General features: G+C 35.6%; 2 protein-coding genes across 19 annotated transcripts in view; one reads left to right on the plus strand and one right to left on the minus strand.

Moving 5' to 3' along the window:
• Window positions 1–9,333, minus strand: part of LOC106071327 (uncharacterized) — a 60,889-nt gene extending 51,556 nt beyond the window's left edge. For 5 of the 13 annotated variants that reach the window (XM_013231409.2, XM_056010240.1, XM_056010233.1 and 2 more), the window contains exons 1-2: window positions 9,128–9,328; window positions 2,458–2,660 (exon numbers count right to left, since the gene is read on the minus strand). In XM_013231409.2, coding sequence (XP_013086863.2) covers window positions 2,458–2,660; window positions 9,128–9,197 — 273 coding nt within the window. In that variant the 5' untranslated portion in view covers window positions 9,198–9,328. Of the gene's footprint in view, window positions 1–2,457; window positions 2,661–8,188; window positions 8,916–8,955 lie in introns of those variants that run through there. The other 8 variants (XM_056010236.1, XM_056010237.1, XM_056010238.1 and 5 more) reach the window with 7 other exon arrangements.
• Window positions 9,334–21,279: 11,946 nt separating this feature from the next.
• Window positions 21,280–25,951, plus strand: part of LOC106075953 (uncharacterized) — a 73,668-nt gene continuing 68,996 nt past the window's right edge. For 2 of the 6 annotated variants that reach the window (XR_008774596.1, XR_008774597.1), the window contains exon 1: window positions 21,280–21,524. Coding sequence is in view for 3 of the 6 variants with exons in the window: in XM_056009557.1 (XP_055865532.1) it covers window positions 21,479–21,524 (46 nt within the window). In the remaining 3 variants the exon portion in view is untranslated. Of the gene's footprint in view, window positions 21,525–22,222; window positions 22,388–25,951 lie in introns of all 6 variants that reach the window. The other 4 variants (XM_056009553.1, XM_056009554.1, XM_056009555.1 and 1 more) reach the window with 3 other exon arrangements.

The following is a 25,951-nucleotide window of genomic DNA, read 5'->3' on the forward strand; positions in this document are numbered from 1 at the left end:
GGCTTGTCTCACAGATTTAATAAAACAGAAGGAATGGCAGGAAAAGACTGGTCTAGAGATTTTAAGAAACGTCACAATCTGAGCTTGCGACAACCTGAAGCAACATCTCTTGCGCGTAGTACCGGTTTTAACAAGATAGCAGTTAACAGATTTTTTGACAAACTTGAAAGCATCATTACAGAAAATAAATTAGATGCTCTTAGGATCTTCAATACCGATGAAACAGCGCTCTCAACTGTCCAGAAAAAACAGCAAAAAGTGGTGAGCTTGACAGGAAGGCATCAGGTGGGGAAGTTGACCAGTGCAGAAAGAGATCTTACGACCACAGCAATATTTTGCGCTAATGCAGCAGGAAATGCTATTCCACCTATGCTTATCTACAAGCGAAAACGGATGAAGGGCGAACTTTTAGATGGTGCTCCTCCAGGAACAATCGCTGTATGCAATGAAAGTGGCTGGATGACTGCAGATAGCTTTTCAGAATGGATGGATCATTTTATAAACAGTGTAAAACCATCAAAAGAAAATCCTGTTCTTCTTATCTTGGATGGACATACCTCTCACAGCAAAAATTTGCAAGCCATCACTGCTGCAAGTAACTCTTGTGTTATTATGCTCAGCTTGCCCCCTCATACTACACATAAGCTTCAACCTTTGGATGTCTCGTTTTTTAAGTCCCTGCAAAGCTTTTATGTACAAGAGTCAGATAAGTGGCTTTTTAATCATCCAGGTAGAGGAATTACTGTATTTCAGGTGGCTACCATCTTAGGTAGAGCATACCCAAGAGCAGCTTCGGTCGCAAATTTTGCTAATGGTTTTTGAAATGTGGCATATGGCCTTGCAATCGACATATATTCACTGAACGTGATTTTGAAACCTCCATTTGCTCAGTTATAAATATTCCTGTAGAACCCATCCCTTCAACCTCAAATTCCCAACATGATCAGTTGTTAGTGCAGTCATCATCAGACTCCTCAACAATAGTTGCAACATCCCCACTCACTTCATCAAATGAACCACGATTTGGTGCAACTGCTCAAAGCTCCATAAATTCAAATTATTCTCACCTAGAACTTTCTATATCTGCGTACAATGCAATTCCAACAGAGCCTGACGGCAGATGCTTTTTTAGAAGCATTTGCATTTCATTACATGAACATCTCCAGCTAACTGACAGAGATTCAAGTGGAGTTGTATGTAGCCTGCAAGTTAAAATACAAGAAAAGGCATTGGCAGACTCTCTTAGAGCACAAGTTGTTGACTATATTTGTAAAAACATTGAGCATTATACTGACCTTGATGCAGCAACATTGTGTGCTGACATGCCACATGCAAAATTTGACAATATTTTTGAAAGGCTAGATAGTATTTCTAGACCAAATACTATGGTTGGCGAACTAGAGATAATAGCAACTACAAAGCTGCTCAGAAAACCAATTGTCATTATGAATGCAACTAGTAATGTTGTTTTAAAATATGGCATGAATGATTTTCCTTCCTCCCCTGCAGTAGTTATTCGATTTACAAATATTGGAGATGATGTAGGCCATTATGATTGCTTAATTCCTTCTCGGCAATCAAAGTCTAAATACATCCCTGTAACTGCAATCTCTCCTATCCCAGTAAAAGAAAAACCCCATGTTAAACAGAAAAAAAATCTTTTCAATCTGAAATTTTAACTTCCAATCCCTATAAAAAAATTCTTGTGGATGCTGCAATTGCAAAAAAAAAAAGTAAAAAACAACAAACTCAAATTATTCCTGCAACAAGAAAGAAAAAAAAAAGTAAAATTTCTATTCAGTTTGGTCAGAATGAGAGTGAGAAAAGTCAAAATTGGTATTGTTTTATATGCGAAGAAAACCTTAAAGAAGATATGATACAATGTTTAATATGTGCTTCTTGGGTGCATATTGCATGTGCAGGTTGTGAAAATGCTGATACTTATACTTGTGAGTTATGTTTGTGAATCTTTCTGCATTGTTATGTATATATATAGTTGGTACTTATTACCCTCCATGCTGGTACTATTTAGACTCTTGGGAGGGTAAATATTACTCTTTTTTTTTGTTTGTTTTGTATTTTTCTATTTTAATATAAATAACTCAGTCTTTAAACCTTGTACATTTGTAGTATGTGTTGTTGTAAAGCTATGACATAAAAAATAAACATTCTTTTGCAAAACTTTTTTTTTTGAATTTTCTCCCTTAGGGGGTACGTTTTACCCCCCTTTCCCAGGATAAAAATACATTGTCCAGGAAAAGGGACAATTTTTTAAATATTAAATAAAGTGACTAAAAAAATACTCAGGTATGCCCATCTTCTTAGAAAGGGAACAAATGCAGAATGTAAGCATTAAAAATGTAATTCAATTTCATTCAATTTGTTTTTAACAACAAAATACATTTATTGACTATATTGATTATTAATTTAAAAACATAGTAATAAAAAAATTCTTACAGTTGTCATCTTTTTTTCAGCTTTAGGCTCATAAGATGCAATGTTTTCAAAACTAGTTTGGGTTGACAATTGTCTCAACAAAGAAATTGATAATAATTCTCCTGCAGATCTCAAATCAGCAAACCTTGATACATCGCAAGTTATATTGAAAGTATCGCCAGGAGGATATTCTAGTTGATTCACAATAGGTTGCTGACTTGAAACTGTTATAAATAAAATAATAAATATTATATTTTAATTATTTGTATATTATTATTTATATATATAAATATTTATTTATTTATTTATACAGCATATAATTTCTTATTTTAAATCATTTTTTAAATATTTTCCCAAGTCTACTTAATTTTAATTTAATTTTAATTTTTAAAACACTTCATTTTAGAGGCGGTCAAGAATATTTAGGACTTAACGAAAAGACATTAATGATAACAGCCGTAGAAGACGGAATGAAAAATAATAGGTCGTCAGTCGATAACGGCTTTGTCTGTACGGTTGTGGGAAAATATGCAGGTCGCAACTGGGCTTGCGTAGTCATGTGAAACACAGCACTAATCCTTAATGTTAGGAATCGAGGACGTTGCAATTAGATGCGAGCCAAAAAATAAACAAGACCAAGCATTAATAAGATAGATCTGGAGTCTCTACCTTTTTTTGAGAGATAAAGATAAAGAGATAAAAATAGCGAGGAATTGAACATTGTAACACTGAAAAAAACAACTTATCCTAATATCATTAAAAAGATAAATAAATATCTATTATCAAATCACTTTATTTAAATAAATTTGCATTTTTTTTAATTTAGAGATCAAAATAACAAAATAATTGTACAAAAGGGAACTGAAATGTGACAAAGAACTGGGCCTTCGGAAAATGTTTTGGTCTAAAACTGATGGTATGAAGAAATGTATGTGGAGGTTTTGAGCTTAAAATCCCTTTCCAGGGGGGGGGGGTTTGTGAAAAAAAAAAAATAATATAAAACAAAACAATGTTACAATGACAGTTTGTGTGGAAACACAATCGAAAAATCGGCCCCCGAAGTGGTCCACCCAGGCAAGTAGAAAGGCAGGTTTCAATATTATCGATTGAAATTCTATCAAAGACAGAAAATAATGGAGAAACAAAAGTTTAACAGATCTTGTGTGGCGCCCCAGCGGTGCTGCAGATCAAAGGATATGTGAAAGTGAATGAGACGTTAGATGTGAACCTGGCCTAATTGATGTCTTTTAATGAATATCTAATTGGTCTAATTGTTTTGTAAAGGTTCAATCTCTTATTCCTCAAGAATAAATTATTTCCGTAAAAATTTTTTTTTCTTTGGTTAGGTGTTCTATAGTCCGTGTGTAGCACTGCAGTACTCGCGATAATATGAAAAAACTACCTATTAATTGTTGTTTTAAATTATGTCGACTTATATGTATACTAAATAGAGTTTTTCTCTTTAAAAATAGTAAACATTTTTTTGTAAATATAGTACTTAGTATAACAGAATATACATAATTTAACAATACAAATAAAAAAAAAATACAAAAGATCTGAAACCGTTTGCATAAATGTGTTAAAAATATGGTATATAGTTGTCTCCCCTAATAAAGAGCGTCAAGTGTTTGTTACTATTAATAGTGAACAGTTGTAAAAGTGGTGTATTTTTTTTTATTAAAAAACAGCTTGCATAAGTGATTTAAAAAATTGGATTTGTTGCTTTTGGAAAAGAAAAAAGTAGCCGTTGCATCAGAACTTTGGATGGTCTAAAATATTGTGATGTCGGATTTTTACTATCTTTTTTAGTTTATGAGATCTAAACGGGACGGACGGTGAGACGGACGGACAGACACGCCACACAAAACTAATAGTGTCTTTTTACCCTTTCGGGAGTCGCTAAAAATAATGCAGATGAAAATCCCCATATTCCGAGAGCACAGCCAAGGGGGATTTTGATTTTAAAACCCATTTCCGAATTTTTTTACGATAATTCCTCATTTTAGTATAAGACTAAAATATTTATCAGACACCTTCAATGAAGTCAAGTAGGAAATAGGCGCCTACGAGGGCGCCATTGTCCCGTTTATTGTTAGAAAGGTTTTTATCCAACAAGCAGGCCTGGCCATGGGGCTCTTCACCCCTGTTCTGTCTGAGGGCTTCCAGCGGTGATTGGGTAGAGAGCCGTGCCACGTAGACGGCGCACCGTTCCAGTTACTGGGCCCCACTCTCTATAAGTGGCTGATAACAGCTCTGACCATGGGGAGATTACTTCATATTCCTAAACTGAAACCGCCACTGTTCCGTGTAAGGACCGCCACTACACTGCTCTCTTATGACGGCCCCCTGCGTGGAACGGCGTGGCGGACTTTTCGGACTGAGGTGAGGACTATTGGTTCCATCCCTACCCCGAGTGAGATAAATCAAGGTTACAAAGACAGTTTGTGTGAAACGCAAACTCAAAATCGGCCCCCGAAACGATCCACTTAGAGTCTTTACCAGGCTTTGAACAAGGGACTTTCCAGGATCTAAGTCCAAAATAAGTAAGTATAGCATCTAAAATATTTTAATAGTAGGATAATGTACTGTAGATACCTCAGAATAGGCATTTTATTTGTTTTAAATACCGGAAATAGTGCCTGCTCACTAGCAAATCTCAAAGCACCTCACCCCTTCCCCTGGCTGGCAAGGACGGGGTGTTTAAAGTTAATTAGCAAGGAGCAGGGTTTAGTACTTTAACTAAGTTAGTACTAGCAGTAGTTACTTTTTCTATCTATTTTTTATGTCTTTTCAACAAGATCTAGATCTGAAAACTGAGATGAACTCCTATTGAAAATCAAAGCAGGAAGGACTCAATCCTCCCGTAGTGTTCTGGCAAGAAACTGGGCCGTTCGGCGTAATGCCTTGTAGATATCATTTATGTTGAGTGACTGCTCAGACACGTCCCCTCTTAGCTCTCGGACCTGGTGACACTCGTAAAAGACATTTGACACTGTTTCAACGCTCTCTCTACAGTGACGGATTTGAGAGTCGTAGTTCCGACGGAACCAGGCAATGTATGCCTCAAAAGGACAATGTTTCGTCTTACACTATGCAATAAGTGCTTGTTCTAACCTCCTCAACCGCTACCACGGATCGTCGCAATCTGGGTGACGCATATGCTGCCAGACACCACGGGCTCTGTCGGATTTCTCCCAGGAATTCTCATAACTGAGTGCTCGGATTTCTGCTGTGGCTTGTAAAAATGTGCTTGAAGCTCCGAGTTGAGTAGCTGCCAAAGCTGCCTATCGTGCGAGGATGTCTGCCGCATCATTTCCTATCACGCCGTGGTGAGCTGATTAATCAATGTGCGGAATAATTCTATTTTATCTTATATCACATCTTTAACCACTCGTTTCAAACGAGCGTAGTTACATATGTCTGGAAAACTTCAGAGATCGTACCATTACCAAAGAAACCAAAAATAGATAGCTTAAGTGATTTCCGCCCAGTAGCACTAACACCTATGGTACTAAAATTTTTTGAAAAATTTTTGCTTAACCAACTTGTTGCAAAAGTTAGTAACAGCCTAGACCTTCATCAATTTGCATTTAAAGCAGCTAGGGGAATTGAGGATGTAATACTATTGCTTTTGGACCAGCTTTATAAGTATCTCGATACTCCTAAAACATATGCAAGAGTCCTCTTCGTAGATTTATCATCGGCTTTCATCAAAATACAGCCACACCAAATGATAAACAAACTAAGTAACATAAATGTCAGCCCTTACGTACAAGCATGGGTTCTAAACATTTTAACCCAACGTCCCCAGTATGTTAAAGTCAACAACACCAAATTGTCAACACTTAGTACTATGTACCATTGCTCTACAAGGTTGTGTACTTTCTCCTGTACTGTACACTCTTTACACTACTGACATAAGAAGCATCTATGACTGAAATAAACGCATTAATTTCGCTGATGATACTGCCATAGTCGGTCTTATTTCAGAAAGACGAAACTCAGTATCGAAGCTTGATAGAAAAGTTTACAAACTGGTGCACTGACAACTTTCTAGAACTGAATGTAACAAAAACTAAAGAAATTATAATAGATTTCAGAAAGAAAAACACTAAAAATACACGAACTGCCGATAAATACTATATCTATAGAACAAGTGAAGGCATATAAATATCTAGGCGTCATCATTGATAACAGGATTTTGTGGAAAGACCACCGTGGAACTCTGAAAAAGAAACATCCCAGCGACTTTTTTCTATACTAACTCAATAGCTTTAAACTAAATAAGGAGATCCTAGAAACTTTTTACATCGAGGCTATGTAAAATTTGCTAACATACGGAATACCTTTTGGCAAGGAAACGCTACATCTAAACTGTTGCGCCGCCTAGAAAACATCATAAAAAGGGCAACAAAAAATCACATGCACAACATTACCAAATGTGAAGGAACTTTACGAAGAGAAATGTCTAAGAAAATAGGACGAATTCTGGAAGACGACCGCCACCATCTCCATTAAAACTACGTCAGTGGGCGACTGCTGTCAATCAAGACAAGAGCAGAGCGTTACAAAAACTCGCATGAACCTTACTTGATCAGACTATATCAACGCCACGCGTTGATCATGAAACATGAAAAGGGCCAAGATGTCTGTTTGTAGTAGCTGAATGAACTCTTTATGTTGTGTCTGTTCTATTTATGTGTATTTTTCTGTTGTGTTATCTTTATATGAGAAAAGAGTACTTGTAATCATAACACATTTCGATAAGGATCAATAAAGATGTCTTAGTCTTAGTGAGGGCGCCCACTGCATGAAAAAGACAGCTCCTATAGTGCAGCGGATGTTATCTGCGGCGCCGACTGCCTCTTCTATTACAGGCGACCCTCACCAGCCGCCACTGATAGTTAGGAGACTGGAGCGAGAGTCTGTTACCAAAATGGCCGTGGTCTTGCTGGATTCATTTTGGGTCAGTCGGGCTCTAATAGCCTCAAATGCCCAAGTTATCCCTGTTAATTCAGCGTTATTTGAGAGAGCCGATCTGGTTCTGGTCGGTCCGGGTAGACTATTAGGGTCCCATACCCAGATCTATTGGGGTCCCTTAATACCAACCCATCGGTATAACTGAATATGGCATCTAATGGGTAGGACTTTAATGTAGCCGATGCCACGTTTTTGAATATGCAAGTGTTAATCGCCTCTTATTAGCACCTTTCTACCCTATTAGTGCCAGGTTGATTTAAGGGGCTGGCAATCTCCTCCAAGGAGGGCAAATATCTATCCTTTTAGTCGGAACTCGAATATTGTAAAGCCCAGCTTTTTTAGACAAATTGGCCAATATATGTAGAAATAATTGCATTTTAATTTTGATTGACTAATACAGTGGTGGGTAGCTTTGACTCGCCCCCTTTATAACGTTCAGATGCTCTTAGATCAAGTACCACCCTCTCCTTCCATAGATTTAATGTAAAATATTACAAATAGCTGTCTATAATAAAAAAAATACTTAAATGTAGTTTTAATTGTACTCAGATGTGTAGATCAAGATCTAGTCTGCAGTCCCTAGATCCTTATTTCCGAGCTAACAAATTAAGAATAAGTGAATTATTTTCGTTGTTTAAATACAAACTTTAAAACAATATATTCATACAATTTTCTGCAGAATTCGATGATGAATAAAATTATAATCAATTGTAAAAATTGTACAAGATCTCTAGGATTTAAATATAAAGATCTAGATCTAGAACAGTAGAACCTATAATGATTTATAATCCAGTTGCCACACAGTCTTCTATTCTAGTTAGTATTCATATAGTCCAGAGTTAAGACTATGCTAAGTCTAGATCTCTAGAATTTACCTAAAACAATTAACAGTCCAAAGACAAATTTGAAAAATATTTCCATTCTCATAAGTTACAAGCTTAGAATGTAAAAACATGGCGACTTAACCTCTTCCGCAAAGTTTTGGGGTCAAAAGCAAAACTACTGTAATACATGTTTTTGAATCGTTGTGCTTGTGAAAACAAAAGTATAAAATACTAGCAGTACTGTTGTGTATTTATGTTTCCTGTTGTGTGTTGTGAACTGATCTGTTCTAGTGTGTCAAAATGTCATGGTGTCCAAGTCAGCTTGTGTGTGTGTGTGTACTGTGTTATGTGAACTGTTTTGTCATTCTTGTTCAATAAAGCCTAGCTTCAAGACATGTCTTCCTGTAGTGTTTTATTAGGTCACTACAAGTACACAACGGTTACGCCCGTTGATTTAGGTTCCAGGCTTTATAATATTTGGCCGGAACACCCATTTCTTTGCTTTTTTTTTGTAATAAATGGGCCTCATTTTAACGTATTAGTGCAACTGTTACAATGAAATTTTACGGGTCACTCTCGACTCTTTTCTTCTCTCCCTCTCTCTCTTTCTCACTCTCTGGTAACCCTATTCTGTTTTAGTTTTAACCTTCGCAAAATGACAATAGATCTAGATTTATCGATTAGGATACTTTTTTTTTATAGTGTTGCAAAGTACCTGTAACACGTCTTTAGTATGGATGTTCTTGAGTTGTATTAGGGCCTCTTCTGACCTTGTTAGAATGTTCATGTTTTACTAATTGAATATATTAATGCTAATTCACAACATGTAGATTTACCAACAGACTCCAAAGTTCGCAGACATGAATTTTATTATATAATATAGATACCATAAGTTGGCAATCTCAGCCATCCATCATTAATACAAATTAATCCAAATTGAATGCAATCTACATCCATACAAAATGATCACTTAAATCTACATAATAATTAATACACTGTATTCATATATGAAACACGTCTGTCTCTTAGTATAACATGGCGTAAACTCCTCCTCCCATGCAGTTACCAAGAAAAAATGGATGGTACCCCGTGCTTATCAATGTGAAAACCCCATTGGAAATCTATTATCTCGTGCTACTACCCAAACAGTAGCGTTAAAGTACCATTATTTGCTTTCTCTCTCTCTCTTTCTCTATTTCTCTCAGAAAAAAAGACTATAGATATAAATCATTAATGTTATTAGGGTTCATGGGTGTAGCCATTGTTGTTGTTTTTCTGTTATTGTAAAAAATCCTCGTCTGACAAATACAAATTTAAAATTGATACCGGTACGAAAATTATTAAACAAATTTATTTACAAAACTTACAAAGCCAAAAAAAATCCAAAGAAAAATGTTTACTTAAGGTGAGATTGTGTAATACTAAGAGTTGACTATAATTTACAAAACAAAGTCATTTTGAAAACAAAGTTGATTTAAGTCTTATAGAGTCTAGTGAAACCTTATGTTGTGGCCAATTTTCTTTAAGAATTGTTCTAATGTTTTGTTTTGTTTTCCGTATTTTGTAGTCTTTTTTGTTGGTCAATAAAAACCTTTTTGTATTTCTTTAATGGCGGATTTCAAATATCGTCCTTTTTAATCAATGCAACTGCTGCCTCTTCTTTTTGTAAAGTTTTAATTGATTTTGAAATTGAATGGTGTTGATAGCACATTAAATGGAAACATTTGTTGTTCCATCCTTCACAAATGTTGTTAGTTCTGGGTGAACTGTTTAATGTAGCCAAATAGACGTTCCACACTTGTGGAGGGAAGATGGGAGGTACACGTCAAAAACGAAGAGACAGAATATTTGTTTGTGTGCGTGGGTTTCTTCGCACTATTGAACCAGAAACATATGTCTTATCGAAATAATTCAAAAGTGGAAGTGCTTCTTCTGGACAAAGACTCTGAAGCAAAGCCATTCCTGCTGGAACGTCATTTACTGGCAGAAATGCTACGGAATCGATCTGGCCACAAAATTATCTGAATTCTTCACTTTCCTTATACTTAGTAACAAGAACAGGTATGTGTCTATGATGCCCAAATACACTTTGAATGGAGTTAATAACAGACTTGTCAAAATCTACAACTGTCGATGGATCTGGATTTAAATCTAGTTCATGGCAACGATTAACAATTGCTTGAAACGTTGTTTCGTACGTTTCTTCTGTTTTGGATTGTAGACATACAAACACAGTCGAAACCGCTGTATTGCCTAGGTGAAAAACCAAGGTTAGGAAGATACTTATCAGGGAAATTCTGTATGCTGATGATGCAGCTATTGTGGCTGATTCTGATATTCAGCTTAAGTTCCTGTTTGACAAACTATCTTCTGCTTGCCAGAAGTTCGGCTTAAATATTAGTCAAAGCAAGTCTAAGATACTAGTCCAGAACACAAATACTGCACCTCAAATCTACATTAATGGCCAACCACTAGAAATTGTTGATCACTATTGCTATTTCTGCTCTATCATATCCAACTGGATAAAGACATTAATAACAGGATAGCCAAAGCAATGGCCACCATGTCACGGTTGCAGAAAAAAGTCTGGGACAACATATTGCTGACTAAAAGTACTAAAGCCCTAGTCTACCGGACCTGTGTGTTAAGCACCTTGCTGTACGGAAGTGAAACATGGTCAACCTACTCATGGCAGGAAAAAAAAGCTGAATGTCTTCCACCTCCGATGCCTAAGACGGATCTTTAAAATAAGGTGGCAAGATAAGATAACCAACGAGGAAATGCTACGAAGAGCAGGGTGCCAGAAAATCCGCTCTGTTATCAGCAGCAGACGCCTTGGCTGGCTTGGCCACGTTCGTAGAATGCTAGTAGGTCGATTTTCACAGGACATCCTGTATGGCGATCTGATAGAAGCCGCTGATCGCCCACTTTTACGTTATACGGATTTATGCAAACGCAACATGAAGGTCTTCGAAATCGACACTAGCAGCTGGGAAGAGGTGGCACTGGATAGATCCACATGGAGAGAGAGCATAAAGGAAGGGTCATGGATTGCAGATGTCATACACAACAGAAGCAGAAAGAAGGGTGAAAATGCAACGGCGCCTGGTGTTTATATATGCCCAACCTGTGATCGCAGCTGTGTATCAAGGATTGGCTTCTTTAGTCACACAAGAAGTTGCAAAAGGAAAAGATCGTCTCTCGAGACGTAAAATGCCCCAGATATAGAGGGCCTCATGTAGCCTGTCCTATTATAGAGTGTTTACATAGCAGTATGCACGACACATGAATTGCCTGAAAGGGGCTATTGAAATCCATGTCAACATGGAAGCTATAGCGAACGAATGTATAAAAAAATGCTTTAGAAACACAAAATTTGAGTGTCAATTTGAAATGAATAGAAATTATTTTGTATGTTAATGCGTTAAAGTATAAAGTAGATTTTTCCTCGTTGAATTAAATCTAGAATTAGAGCTAAATATAACCTGGATAGAGTTTAGACTTAGATGTTGTCTTCGATAGATGAATGGGATTATAAAGTACGTCAAGACTTCTAAATTTGCAGATATAGGGAACGAGTTTATGTAAAAATGCTTTTGAAAGACAAATTTGAAGCTTAGTTTTATTAAATAAATAAATCAATAGACTATATTTTTTTAATTTTCAGGTGTCAAAGTGTAGTTCTTAAAATTAGATCTAGATCAATGTCCTTTCGATCTTTTCTAATGTAAACATGGCCTAGATTTATAAGATACTATACTTTCATAGAGTCGGCGAATTCTTTTTTAAGGGTCTTAAGTTTGTTTTAGGGTCAGTAACGTAACTAAAAGAGGGGGAGAAATTTAAGATCCACCCGGCCCCCCAAATGGGTGTCCGAAATGTATTTGTAAATACATAAATTAATATATTTGATTGACAAATAGTGTCAACTGGTGTCTTTGTTTTCAACATTTATGGATTAAATTTATAACAAAGACTAAACCTAGATCTAGGTCAATCAGTACGTTGACTTTGTTGACATTTAAAAATATTTTTCTTTACAGAGATCAAAGGTTTTTTTTAACTTTAAACTTTGTTGCCACAAATAAAACTGCATGATATACAGTAAATTCCAGGTTTCTTGTTACCTTTACTAATAATAGATCTAAATGGCGAGTATTTTATGGCTACACTAATTAAACTTTAAGCAAAATTTACAGAATCGAGTATAACAGATCCAAAAGTTATTCTTAATAATGCTAGAATGGTCCATTATTCGGGTTTGGCGTCTATAATTTCAGAATTAAACTTCACACTCGAGTTATTACCCCTCTATTCATCTTTTCTCAATCCAATGGAAACTCTCTTTTTATTTCCATCTAATCCTTTTGCTTTTGCACAAAACAACAAACAGTGACATAATATCATATAATATTAGCACATCCTTCCTTTTGAAGTTATTATCATATCTGATATCTACAAGAACTTAAACAATTCTTCCACTTCTGGTTTTCTTAACCGGCATAACAAGTTCTCTAGACGTTGGTCCATAACTGTCTGTTTCGTTTGTTCAAACAGTTTGCAGTTCTTTGTCTTCATCGGTATCACAGTACTCAGAGATACAGAGAAACTCTTATTCAAAAAGCGTTGATTTCTTCTGAGTGTTTTCATCGTTTGTCTTTATGATGTAAGATCTGGGTGCTGAATGTTTTTTATGACAACTGCTTTCTGCCATGTTTGTCTTAGACGAACTCTCCGTCAGAATAATCTTTAGGTAGTCTTGCTTTTGCATCGTATTTTACTTTGCTTTTCATCTGTCGTTCTTTTAGTAATGTCTCTAAATTTTCAGCTACCGATGGTTTCAATAGTTTGAGATCAGTTGGAATGATTCCCTGAGTCTTCTACTCATCAGCAGTTGTGATGGTGAATAAGGCAGTCGGCTTATCGGAGTATTTCTATACTCGAGCATAACGAGATATGGATCTTTCCCAATTTTGTATGCTTTGAATACTTTTGCTTTTTCACAAAACATAAACCATCAACAATGACGTAATATCCGATAGTTTTTTTTTTCTCCTTCACATAATTCGCTGATGATGCAGCTCTTCTTGCCCTGCTCTCAGAAAGCTCAGACTTAAATGAGTATTTCATAGAAATAGAATACATTGAAAAATACTGTAAAGATATTTTTTATTATTAAATGTAAAAAAACAACAAATAAATGATAATCGATATGGAAAAATGATATTGTTTCTGTAGCTGGAGAGACTATTAAAATAGTGCAAACCTATAAATACCTTGGTACTATGCTAGACAATAAACATAATTTTACTGCAAATACTGATTCTATCAGTAAAAAAAGGGCAGCAAAGATTACGACAACTAAGAAAACTGTCCTCCTTTAATGTTAGCATAAAGGCCTTAGCTATATTTTATCACGCTCACATCTGCAATATTTTAAGTTTCAATATCACTGCCTGGTATGGCAATCTAAGCATTAAAATAAAAATAAACTTTACAGAATCCTAAATGATGCTGGTAAAATCAAAAACAAACATGTGGGCAGTTGTTTGAGACAAACATCTTTAAAAAGCTAAGAAGATCCTCGAAATAAAGAATCACCCTTTGTGTTAGGATTTTACCATCACAAAAGAGATACAAGACACCGATTGCAAAGAAAAACAGACACAAACACTTATTTGTTCCCATGGCAATCAAATCATTAAATATGGACAATCTGGTATAAACTTTGTCACATGTAAATTATGAGTGTCTGGTGTGAATGTACACTATGGTTTCTTATAGTTATAATTTTGTTTGTTTGTTGTAATGCACAAATTGTAAGACACATTTCCAATAAAGATTATTATTATTATTATTATTATTGTAGAAATGAACGAGTAGTCATTCTCTGGCGCTGCCAGGGTCGAGTTTCGCTAAAGAGAATCAAAATTCATCGTAGTCCCTTTAACAGTTTCCACTGAGGAATTTTCTGGTGATGTGGCAGGTCTGCAGCAGTACCGCCCTCTGACAGGCAACGAAGATTTTCCTAGGAATGTTAAGGGCCTTGAATGTGTCTGTGAGGTCAGTTGTTATTACCCCCTCAGTTGATATAACAATGGGGTATATTGTTATTTTGGACAATTTCCATAGACGCTTAATCTTCAAGCCTAGGTTCTCATATTTTCTTTGTTTTTCTATCTCAGTATTTTTTAAATTATGAGACAGTGGTACGGCAATATCGATAATGGTAGCGTTTTTTTTCTTTTCTTTTTTATCGATAAACAGCAGATCCGGGCGATTGAAATCTACCGTTTTGTCGGTCAGAATAGGCCTATCCCAGTACAGCAGATGTTCAGTAGACTCGAGAACCTCTTGCGGAGAGTATTTATAAAAAGGGGGAGTGTCCTTACCGATCAATTTGTACGTCAAAGCCAGGTGTTGGTGTATTAACTTTGCAACTTGGTTATGGCGACCTAGGTAGGCTGATTCTGATAGGACTAAACATCCTGCCATAATGTGTTCAATCGACTCGCCCACATTTCCACATTTTCGGCATTTGTCGACAGCATTGAGTTTCAGGATATGCTTCTCGTAATATTTTGTCCTGATTACTCTGTCCTGTATTGCTGTAACAAAGCCTTCTGTTTCAGGGTAGAGATGACCTGCTTTGAGCCATGTTAAGGAAGCAGCCTTGTCGATGTTGTCCCCATGTAATAAAGCCTGAAATTTTCAGTGGAGTGTTTTTTCTTCCTATTGGCGAATCTCATGCCCTACGTCGTCCAAAGCGATATTATTATTATTTTTATTATTATTATATTATATTAGCACAGGATCTTCTTCATGCATTTGAAAATTAAGAATTTTTTGCCTATTTGGAATTCTGTTCAAAGCTACTGCGCCCAATTAATAAGAAAAAGAAAGTACAAAAGTCTGGAATGCATATACGGGAAGATGCTGAAGAAATTAGTACCCTTTCATGCTTTCTGCAAATTGTTGAGAAACTGACAAAAACCCAATCCATCGAAAAAGCAAAAGAAGGTAGTGAATACTATGGATTCCCTGCAATCAAAACAACCAGAAGAAAGAAAAGACTTAATGGGAAGTTGAGTTCTAATGTAGGACTGTCAATAGAACTGCAATTCAAACGTGTTGCGACATAAGTGCTGGACAGATTTCATATTGAGATGAAGGGCAGATTCCAATGGTTGAAAAGAAAATGGATACCTTTGGGTTTCTTCTTGAACCAAGAAACCTGTTAGATGAAGACACGCTTATGACAAACTGTGCAACTTGTCCTGTTTGTATGATGAAATAAAAGGCAAATCGCTTTTACAATGATGTCATTAATGCACGAGCACTTTTCATCAACAAACCAGTAATACAATTACCAATAGACATATTGAGGAAACAGGCTTCATATAATAATTACGTGTGCTCAAACCTTGCAACCTACTCCGAGTACCGCTAACTCAGGCCACTTCCATTACGTCATCAAAAACTATCTCAGGAGCACAATGACGCAAGAAAGGCTTATCATGGCTTTAATGTCAGTGAAGTCACAAATGCTAGAAAGTATCGATGTAGATGATGTTATAGATTGCTGCACAGGATGCACGACGTGAAGCGATATCAATTGAGATTTGTCACTTGTGCATTATTTAATAAATAAACAACGGTATTATTCATTAAAAGAGTCTTAATGATTATTTTTTTAAAGTTTACTGATATACTAAACCAATTTGATTTTGGGCGTATATATTTTGCGTACATTTTCTCCATGTCATATGTCAAATGTCAAAATGTAAAGAGGTCAATCCCCCGGGACCCTCAATCCCTAGTTACGCCCCTGTTTAGGGCTACAAAACATACACTACGGTCCCAGTTTGTACCTTAGGAACATTTATGCGAAGTTCAATCAAGATTGGTTAAACGGTTTTGATTTTTCTATGCTGGACATACATACGTTCTTTCTAGTATAGATAAATAAATTGTCTCTCTTTTTTTTAAAAAAAGGTATTTTTTTAATAAATATAGTAATTAATATGACAAAACATATTTAACTTAGCAATACATTAATAAAAAAAATTTTTTGCAAAAAATATATAATCCTTTGCATAAATGTGTTCTGTCTGTGGTGAATGATTATATCCCCTACTGTGTAATCTCCTGTTAGTCAGCCATGAAGTCGGTCCTGGTGCAGTCCTCCAGTGAATGTACGAGTCCAGGAAGAAATAGTAGAGTTATGAGTTTAGTACAGTGATATACAGTATAACGTTGTAGCAGTTGATTGTGTTGCCAATGGTGTCGTATTGGCTGTTTGATTCGACCATTATTAAAGTACCAGTTTATTTGGAGCCTTGTTGTCAAGTTCTAGTTGTGTTGATGTGTTGTGTTGTGTTTAGCAGTGTTTACAGAAGACCTGATTAGAAGAGAGAATCGTAACACTGGTGTCAGAAGTGGGATTTCCTATGGCTTCTGTAAAACTGCTAGATGAACTGAATCGGAAAGAACTGAAACAAGAGCTGAAATGGCGAGGACTGAAGTGCTACGAAAGGAACAACGAAACTCTTAAAGAACGTCTCCGCTAAGCCCTGGAGGATGAAGAGGAAGATCCGAACACGTACCTCTTTGAACTCGAACCTGATGTGGTAGAGCTCTTGATCACATTTCTTGCTGGCTTTCCGAATGTGATCAAGGGTGACTCGCAGAAAGAGACAGATGAAGAAACCAGAGAAGAGACCGAGACCAATAGCTCAACCAACGCTTTTGCTGCAGAAATGAGTGCCTCCGTCAGCCAGTCAGAACAAGACAACGTTGTGTCTTACCCCAAGAGTGTAGCTGAGGACATTAAAGACATCTGTCAATCTATCAGTGCTGATGAGAGGAACTCAAATCCTGATGGCTGCACCCAGATATTTGGCAAGAATTTTACATGTCGAGCTTCGCCAGAGAGAACGCAAACTCCAATAAAACCCTAACAGACGTGTGACATAATGGAGAAATAACTATTTTTTATTACTTGTATAGTTAGGAGTGATTCCCCTTATGTAGTTTATAAAAGGCCTTGCAAACTGTGCTTAGTTGCCACTTGCTACTGAGTTACCAGCTTGACCACTTGACCTGTGTTGTGAATAGTATTTTTTTTCTGTTATTGGTCGTGTGTCATGGGGTACTCAGAGAAGTGTGCCCTGCTCTGGAGATCTTTGGGCTAAGTATGTCTTTAGTATTATTGTATTTTTATAATGTATTTATTAATAGATATAGCCCCAAATGATTTCCAAGCAGTATATTTTTTTACCCTGATGTTCTGCATCCTGGGGTACTCCCAAACGTGACATATTTTTATAGCCTTGTCTCTGAGGGATTCAACCTGTATTGAATCATCAGATGGGCTTTACCAAACGGATGGCTATAGGTGGGATTCTATGAAGCTTGTAGGCTCATAGGTTTCCCTGAAGCCTATAGTTCATCATGACCATTTTGTTTTGTTTTTTGGCTAAAATTGGCTAGTGTAAGCCTGAAGCCTGTAACCATAGTGTAGCCAAAAGTGGTCGTATTTCGACCTGAGGCATGTGACCTTTAGTTCGCTGTGTAAGCCGGAAGTTTGTAACCCAATGGTCAAAAGTGGTCATGTGTTGACCTGAGGCCTGTGACCTGTATTTTTGATAACCAGAATGTGACGATAATGTAACATATGACTATGGTTGTGTGCCATATTATTTTTGAGTATCTTTTGTTTGCTTTTTGTTGTGTCGGCCTGTGAGTTAAAGGCCATGTATTTACACCTTTATTTTATTCATGTAAATAAACCATGTAAATATGTTTACCTGCGACTTTGTAAAGTCTTTTGTTGCATACATTAGTTGAATTGTATACCTGGAGGTTATACCTAATAACCTAGGCAGTACAAGAAGGGACCAGTACACCTCTGGACGAACGTGCCAGCACACTTTTAACACTGATCTGTTGATCTAAAGTACCTAAGTCTAGCTATAATTCTAATTGAATATTTTTAGCTATACCCGCTACTAGGTAATGTGAACTCATATTGGTTCATGAATCCTCTTTAGGTCACAAGACGTTTGTCCAGCTGCCCAGACAAAAAGGAGCCCTGGTGGTGGTCAGGAAGGTCAACTAGAGCCTGATGCTGAAGATGAGGGACCTTCGCAAGTGGAGGGCTGTCAACTTGATCCACTCATTTGCCCTTTGGACAAGCCTGAAGATGATGTGTGCCACTATTTCCCCTCCTGTGGACCTGATGCCCATTCTCAAAGTCCTTTTCTTGAAAGCCCTATATATATATATATATATATATATATATATATATATATATATATATATATATATATATATATATATATATATATATATATATATATATATATATATATATATATATATATAAGAAATAAAAACTGCTTATCTTCCCGTAATATTTAGATGTAATAATTAACGAACATTTATCATAGAATCACAATATTGATAAAATTATTTAAAAATCAAACAAATGTAAAACTAAAAGAATAAAGACTGGATATCTTCTCGTAACATATAAGTGTAATAATAAATAAACATTTATCATGGAGTCCTCATATCGATGAAAATATTTAAAATTAAAACAAAGACCGATTTTTTTTTTAGAAATCAAACTAAAATGCTGTTAAACCCTGGTTAGGCTAATAATAGAATATATGATCTTTGTTGGGGACATTTCGAATCAAGGAAATACAAAGAAACAACAACAGACGCAAAATATAGCCCTTTGGTTTGTAACAAACAAATAATAACATTAGATTAGACTAACACCATTCGTAAAATAATAAATTTAGAGAAAATTTAGGATGTTTCAGCTACAGGTGTTTGCATGAAAATAGGTACAAAAAAAAGTAGATAGGTCTACTAGTTTGATGTGGAGATAGTACGAAATAGTGCACACAGTTGAATGGACAAAGATTTGAAGAAGTTAACTCATTTAAATACCTAGGGTCTAGGGTCAATTTGGCCAAACATAACTAAAGATGGAGGATCAATAAAATTAAAAGGAACAAGGTTACAAAGCCACACAAAAATGTAGAAATATTTATTAACAAAAAAATGTTTCAACTGAATTTCGAACCCAGGACTTTCTGCGTGTTAGGCAGATGTGATAACCACTACAATCTAAAAATATTATGATGTCCGATTTTCATTTTCTCTTCTAGTTTCTTAGATCTAAACTTGATTGTCGGACAGACGGACAGACAGGCCACACAAAAATAATAGCGTCTTTTTCTCTTTTATGGGCAGCTAAAAATAAAAAGAAGTTATAATACATTAAACCTTGAACTTACAAATAGAAAAACAAAACTTAATCAAATACTCAGAGACACAAAGAGAGACACACATTTTATTCCATACGCAATAACAAATTTTAGCAGGTTCTCCTAGTACTATTAGAGCATGTAATGGGTCTTCTGAATCAGCCAGGAAAATCAATGACTTAGCTGAGTTTAATATGCCTGACTACATTGAAACTTCGATAGGTAGGATTTAAATATAGTATCTTTTAAAGTAATGTCTACAATTTATTAGTTAGGACTCTCTAGTAAAAAGCATTTTCTTCATCAAATACCATTGAAAAAAATGTCAGCTATGGTTCCATATCCCCCCCCCGAACGTTTTTGTCTGAATAATGTAAAAATTCACTTTGTATGAGAAATGTATGGTAAACATAATAGCTTCTTCTTGGAATTAGTGGAAAATTTGTGCAAAGGGAGCGCAGAGAGCTCCTCTAGCAGGGTTTGGGGCAGAGCCCACCGTCAAGCACTATTTACGGTATTAAAAATTATCGAAATGCATATTCTGAGGTATCTACTGTGCATTATCCTGATATAAAAAAGTTGTACTTAAAAAACCTACTCTGCTATTGTTACTTACTTAGATCCTCAGGCGCCTTTCGGTTTATTGGGCGCAAACTGCGTCGACAAAAATTTGCCACTGGCAATGTCTGAAACCTCTTCCCACCTGCTCTGAGGTCTTCTATGAAAAAGTGGGGCTAAGTTTTATTAGAATATCCCTGTATGCGCTTACCTCGTAATGGCCTCCTTGTGATCGTAACTTGGTATGTGTCATTCATTTTGCCAGAAAACATGTTCCGCAAACCTCATGAGACGCTTTGTCACAACCTCACTGAGTGGTCAACTCCCATTTCAGCATAGGATTTCCTTGATTGAGACCCGATCTCAAAAACTGACTAAAATCCGTCTTAGCCATCTTTGTTGAGCCACATTAGGTATTTTTCAATTTCGGCAGATGTCTATTCCATTCACTTTATTAATGGAGCCCAGCCACTGGTATAAATTTGTAACCTCTCTTGGCTACGCTCTTGGAATTAGGTGACTGTAGTTTAGCATGAGATTATATATCTAAAAAGGACGTTTTATCGACTAAATCCTTTGTTGGGGGGGGGGGGTTCTAAAATAAAAAAAATCTTAAGAGTTTTTTTTTAACAAATTCAAAACCCCTTAGCTACGCTCATAGAATTTGATAACTGTAGTTTTCTTTAGAATAATATTGAAGAGAGAGGTTTTCAACCTCAAAACTCTATGTAGGGGGATTTTAAACTAAAAACCATCTGCAGGTGTTTTAAACTTTTAAGACAAACATCTTGGAGGATGATGTTGTAAACTCAAAGCCCCTCTTGGCCTGGCTACGCTCATATAACTTTGAGAGTGTAATTTGTTTTGTTTTTTTATTGAAGATTTATTTTATACTTTCAAAAACCCTCTTGTCTGCGCTTGGGCAAGTGATTGTTTAGTATTAAAATCTGTCCCAAATAAAAATCAGAACAAATAAACAGTCACTAAATTCACACCCCCCCCCCCCCCCGCAAGGGGAAGAATTTCATTTCGGGGAGGAGGGGTTGAACGCCAACACCTCCCTGGCTACGCCCATGGTCCCAAGTACAGAAAGCAACTACTAAAATTTAATCTTAAAATTAGACCCAGTATAAGCTAAACTACACCGGTTGCTAAATCCCTGTGTGTTTCAATCATTTTAAATAATGTATATCTCGTTTTTAAAGCAGCGCTAAAAATAGGCAGCCAGTATAGAGTTTCGTGGGCTGTATTGTTTAGAGATGACAAATCTCGTCTACGTGATATTATAACGTTGATAGAAACACACTATTATAAATAGAAGAGGAAGAAGCATATGAAAGAGCAACGAACGTTGCTAAATCCTGTTTGATTTTTACACAAGAACGGATATGTTGTAATATGGAGTTATGGATTTTTGCAATGTTATGTTTCAGTTCTGCAACAGGTAAGATGTCTATCTATATTTTAATTTTATATTTGGGTAAATTTTGTAGCGATAAAGTTAGGACCAACATAATCGTCAACATTAGTGACTATTTAATTTGGACTAAATTTTTTTTATAGTTATAATGTTTTGTTTGGTGTAATGCACAAATTGTAAGACAAATTTCCTTACGGACAATAAAGATCATTATAATTTTTATTATTTCTTAAATAAGTGTAAGATTTGAATGACAGTTAAACACAGAATAGCGTAACATAAATAGTTTTAATAAAATCATAGTAGGAGCGTTTTAAAAGTAGGCCGTTGTACGTTTATTGATTACGTAGAATATTTCTTAGAAAAGAAACATATGCTGTTATAAAAATCGGTTTCATTTTTAAACAGAAACTGCTGTTTTGTAATATTGATATATAATGACCATCCAAAATATAGTCTGTACGTTAAAGACATTAAAACAAACAGCTGGTTTCTATCTAAAGCAAGAATAATAAAAGCAAGCAAAGAAATTCAAAGCTAATACAAAATTAAATATTTTTTATATTTAATCTCTATCTATCTATCTATTTATCTATCTATCTATCTATCTATCTATCTATCTATCTATCTATCTATCTATTTATCTGTCTGTCTGTCTGTATGTATGTATGTGTGTATGTATATAAATACACTTTATATATTCTGACCCTTCATTCTTTCAGGGAACATTTATTATGCCCTAGAATAGATTCTTCCTGGAATTAGTGCAAAAATTGTAGACTACCTGTCCTTACCAGCAAGAGGTTTATGCTCCCTCAGCAAGGGACGAATCCTCGCCGCCAAGCACTATTTTCGGTATTGAAGGCCAACAAAATGCATATTCTGAGGTATCTACAGTGCATTTTCCTGCTATTAAAAAATTTTTTATCTCAAAAACCTTATGTGCTATTCTTACTGACTTAGACCCTCCCACGCCGTTCGGAGCATTTGGTGGCAAGCTGTTTTCACAAAAATCTGTCACTAGCAATGTCTGAAGCCTCTTCCCACATGCTCTGAGGACCTCCATCAAAGTGTGGTGCAAAGTTTTACTAAGATGTCTTAGCCATCTTTGTTAAGCCTCATTTTGTGTTTTTTAATTTTGGCAGCTGACTATTCACTGCACTTTATTAATGGAGGCCAGCCACTGTGTAACCTCTCTTCACTACGTTCTTGGAATTAGATGACTGTAGTTTGCTTGAGATTTTATATCGAAAGGAGAAGTTTTATCGGCAAAATCATCCTTTTGGAGGGTTTTAAACCAAAAAAATCTTGAGTTTTGTTAATATTTTTTTTATTCAATACCCCATTTAGCTACGGTCATATAATTTAAAGACTATAGTTTGTTTTAGATTTTATATCGAAAGGGAAAGTTTTATCGTCAAAATCATCTGTTGGAGGGTTTTAAATTAAAATTCTCTGGAGTTTTTATATTTTTTTCATTCAATACCCCATTTACTACTGTCAACGAATTTGGTGACTGTAGTTTGCTTTAGAATAATGTTGAAAAAAAGAGGTTTTCAACCTCAAACTCTCTGTGGGGAGATTTTAAACTCAAAACCATCTGGAGGGGTTTCAAACTTTAAAGAAAAAGCCAACTGAAGGAGGAGCGTTTAAGCTCAACCCCCCCCCCCCCCCTCCTTTTGCTTGGCGACGCTTAAATAATTTTACTGTGTAAATTGCTTTTTTATATTGAAAATGTATTTTTTAGCATAAAACCCCTCTGAAGGGGGGGGGGGGGTTTCAACCCCAAACCCTTTTGGCTATGCTCACAGAATTTTGAGTGTGTAATTTATCGTAAATTTTGGAGGTGGTTTTAAAATCGAAATCTTTCTTAGCTGTGCTTTTGGAATTAGGCGATTGTCGTTTGCATTTTTTTTATTTATAGAAGTAGGGGGTTTAACTGCAAAACCCCCTGGTAGGGAGTTTTAAATATAGAACCCCATTGGCTGTGCTGGGGCAAGTCATGGTTTAGTATTAAAATCTCACCTAAAATAAACAAAATCAAAGCAAAAAAAACAGTCACTAAATTCTGACATTTCGTGGGGGAGGAGTTGAACCCCCCGGCTACGCCCATGCACACACATACACACACACCGGATAGTACTTTTTGATATTCGGAGCCCGATATGGCCGGATAGTAATCTATGACATGGTGCCTGACCCGAATTCCTACATCTACATGACTTTTAAACAGCTCGTTTTACTGAAGTTTTTACAAATTTTCTAAATAACATATTATTTTTATTTATCTTCTTGTTTTAAACTCTATCACAAATTGAAGTTAACAACATTTATTAACATATGTCTATCATAAACTAATCTGTGTAACATATGAGATGGTATTTGTGTATATGTACGAGGTTATTAACTGTAAAGAGGTATGTGGCATGGCCAATGTAGAATATATAAACGTATACAAACGTTTATTTAACTACTGTAAATCTTTCAAAGGTAAGGTAGAATCTTGGTTGTATAGTGGGTAGATGTTTGTGTTCGTGTATTTCAGGCCATGTATTCAGGCCACAAACCGCGTCTGGTCTAAGCCTGATAATGATAACGGCTGACTTGCGCATCTAGAGTTGCTTCTTGTGTGTTGTTTTCTTGTATGCACCATAATAATTTTATGCGATAGATGTAGTTCCTAAGGAAGCTCCATGTTGATGTCAATGCTGCGTTGCTTCTGTTGTGTTTCTGTTGATGGCGGATTTTTCGCTGCAGTTTTCTTTGGTTGTTTACTTCCCCAGTATTAAGTAAGTTAGTTTATTTTCTTTCTTCTTCACGTTGTAGTTTTAAAATCGTTGTTAATATAATATTGTAAATGGCGGTCTCAAGAAAAGCGTATTTTTCTTGTTTAGGGACGCAGCCTTGGAGCTCTGTAATAGTCAAGCCTGATTTATTTTGGTATGGTCTATGCATCCATCGCATTGTGAATGATTGGTTGTGGGCTTCGCTAGTTTGGTAACTAGCTTAAGGTGTGCTATGTATCATTCGAATAATATGTATAACTTGTATTTGCCATTGTAAATACCAGTACTATTAATATTTATTCATCTTGTATGCCCCATTATATCATTACTCCATTAAACTTTTGCTTTGTTATATGCAATCTCGTTATTGACTAGTATACTTTACTAATTGCATTATACATCTTTAGTAATACCAGAAATAACGATGGGTTACTTAACACTCTTAAGTTATTAAGAATATGGTTATCAAATCAAGACTCTCAAAATACAATAATAAGATTCGAAATAAACACGTTAGAAAAAGTAATTCAACAGTGATATTTATTTACAAAATTATGCATACGGGTAATGCTAATTTAATAAAATAATATACTAATAATATACACGTATTTTAAAAGTTAAAGCCTTAAAGCAAAGCAAAATTTAAAAAAATGTATATGACAAGTTCTAAGTTTCAACAGAATTCATTAGTTGTTACTTTAAAGTTGAATTATATGTAAGAAAAAACAAGTTTTTCAACATTGTCTAGTATACGTTTAGTACGATAGACATTGATAATTTGTCCAGTAACTCTGAAGAATCTTTCCGTATTTCAGTTCCTAATTGAATTTTCTATTTAAGTAAGCAAACTTAGTGTCATCTAGTAACTTCTAGACAGTTCTTGCAATTTGTGCTAATCTATTCTAGCTTTAAAATGATAAATGTCTATAAATACATTGTTCATGGACTAAACAAATAAGTTGGAGTTGGAATATTAAGCTCTCCCTTTAAAGATACTTCTGGTCACTGTCTTCTATGCTAATATACACAAATCTTTTCTACTTGTATCTACTTTAAAATTAGTTTCTGGTTTACTAAGCTATGAAATATAAAATATATACTTGGTTTTATGATTGTAAACAGTCACTCCTGTAGGTATGAGTTTTATAGTCCAACCTCCTCATTGACATTTATCTCCAAGTTACTAATTTTGGTAACCGTCTAGATCTGTGACTTCTAGTCCAGTCCCCAAATTGAGACTTATCTCCAAGTAAACAAACTAATTATTCGGTCAACCGGGTAGATGTGTGGCTTGTGATCCAGCCCCGTAATTGACAACTTATCTCCAAGTATACAATTTCATACAAGTTTAACGTGTAGGGGCGTGGCTTGTAGTTCAGCCCCTATTAGATTCTTCTCTACGTAAACAAACTCAGTTCTCTCCTAAGTTTTGAACTCAAGACAGTGTCAACATTTTGACATCAGGCTAAATGTTGTCACCTGTGTATCTATACTCAAAGTTATGGACTAAACAAACAAAAGAAGATTGGAGTTGTTCATTTCTACATCTTGAGATATACCGACACATATAGACAGATGTCCGGTCCGAGTGACGTATTTAAGAAAATTACATGTTAACTAGCCCACTCAAAGGTCAAAACACAATTTTAAAATGTAACAGTCATC

The sequence above is a fragment of the Biomphalaria glabrata genome, chromosome 14 (genome assembly GCF_947242115.1).
Source record: "Biomphalaria glabrata chromosome 14, xgBioGlab47.1, whole genome shotgun sequence".
NCBI lineage: Eukaryota > Metazoa > Mollusca > Gastropoda > Planorbidae > Biomphalaria > Biomphalaria glabrata.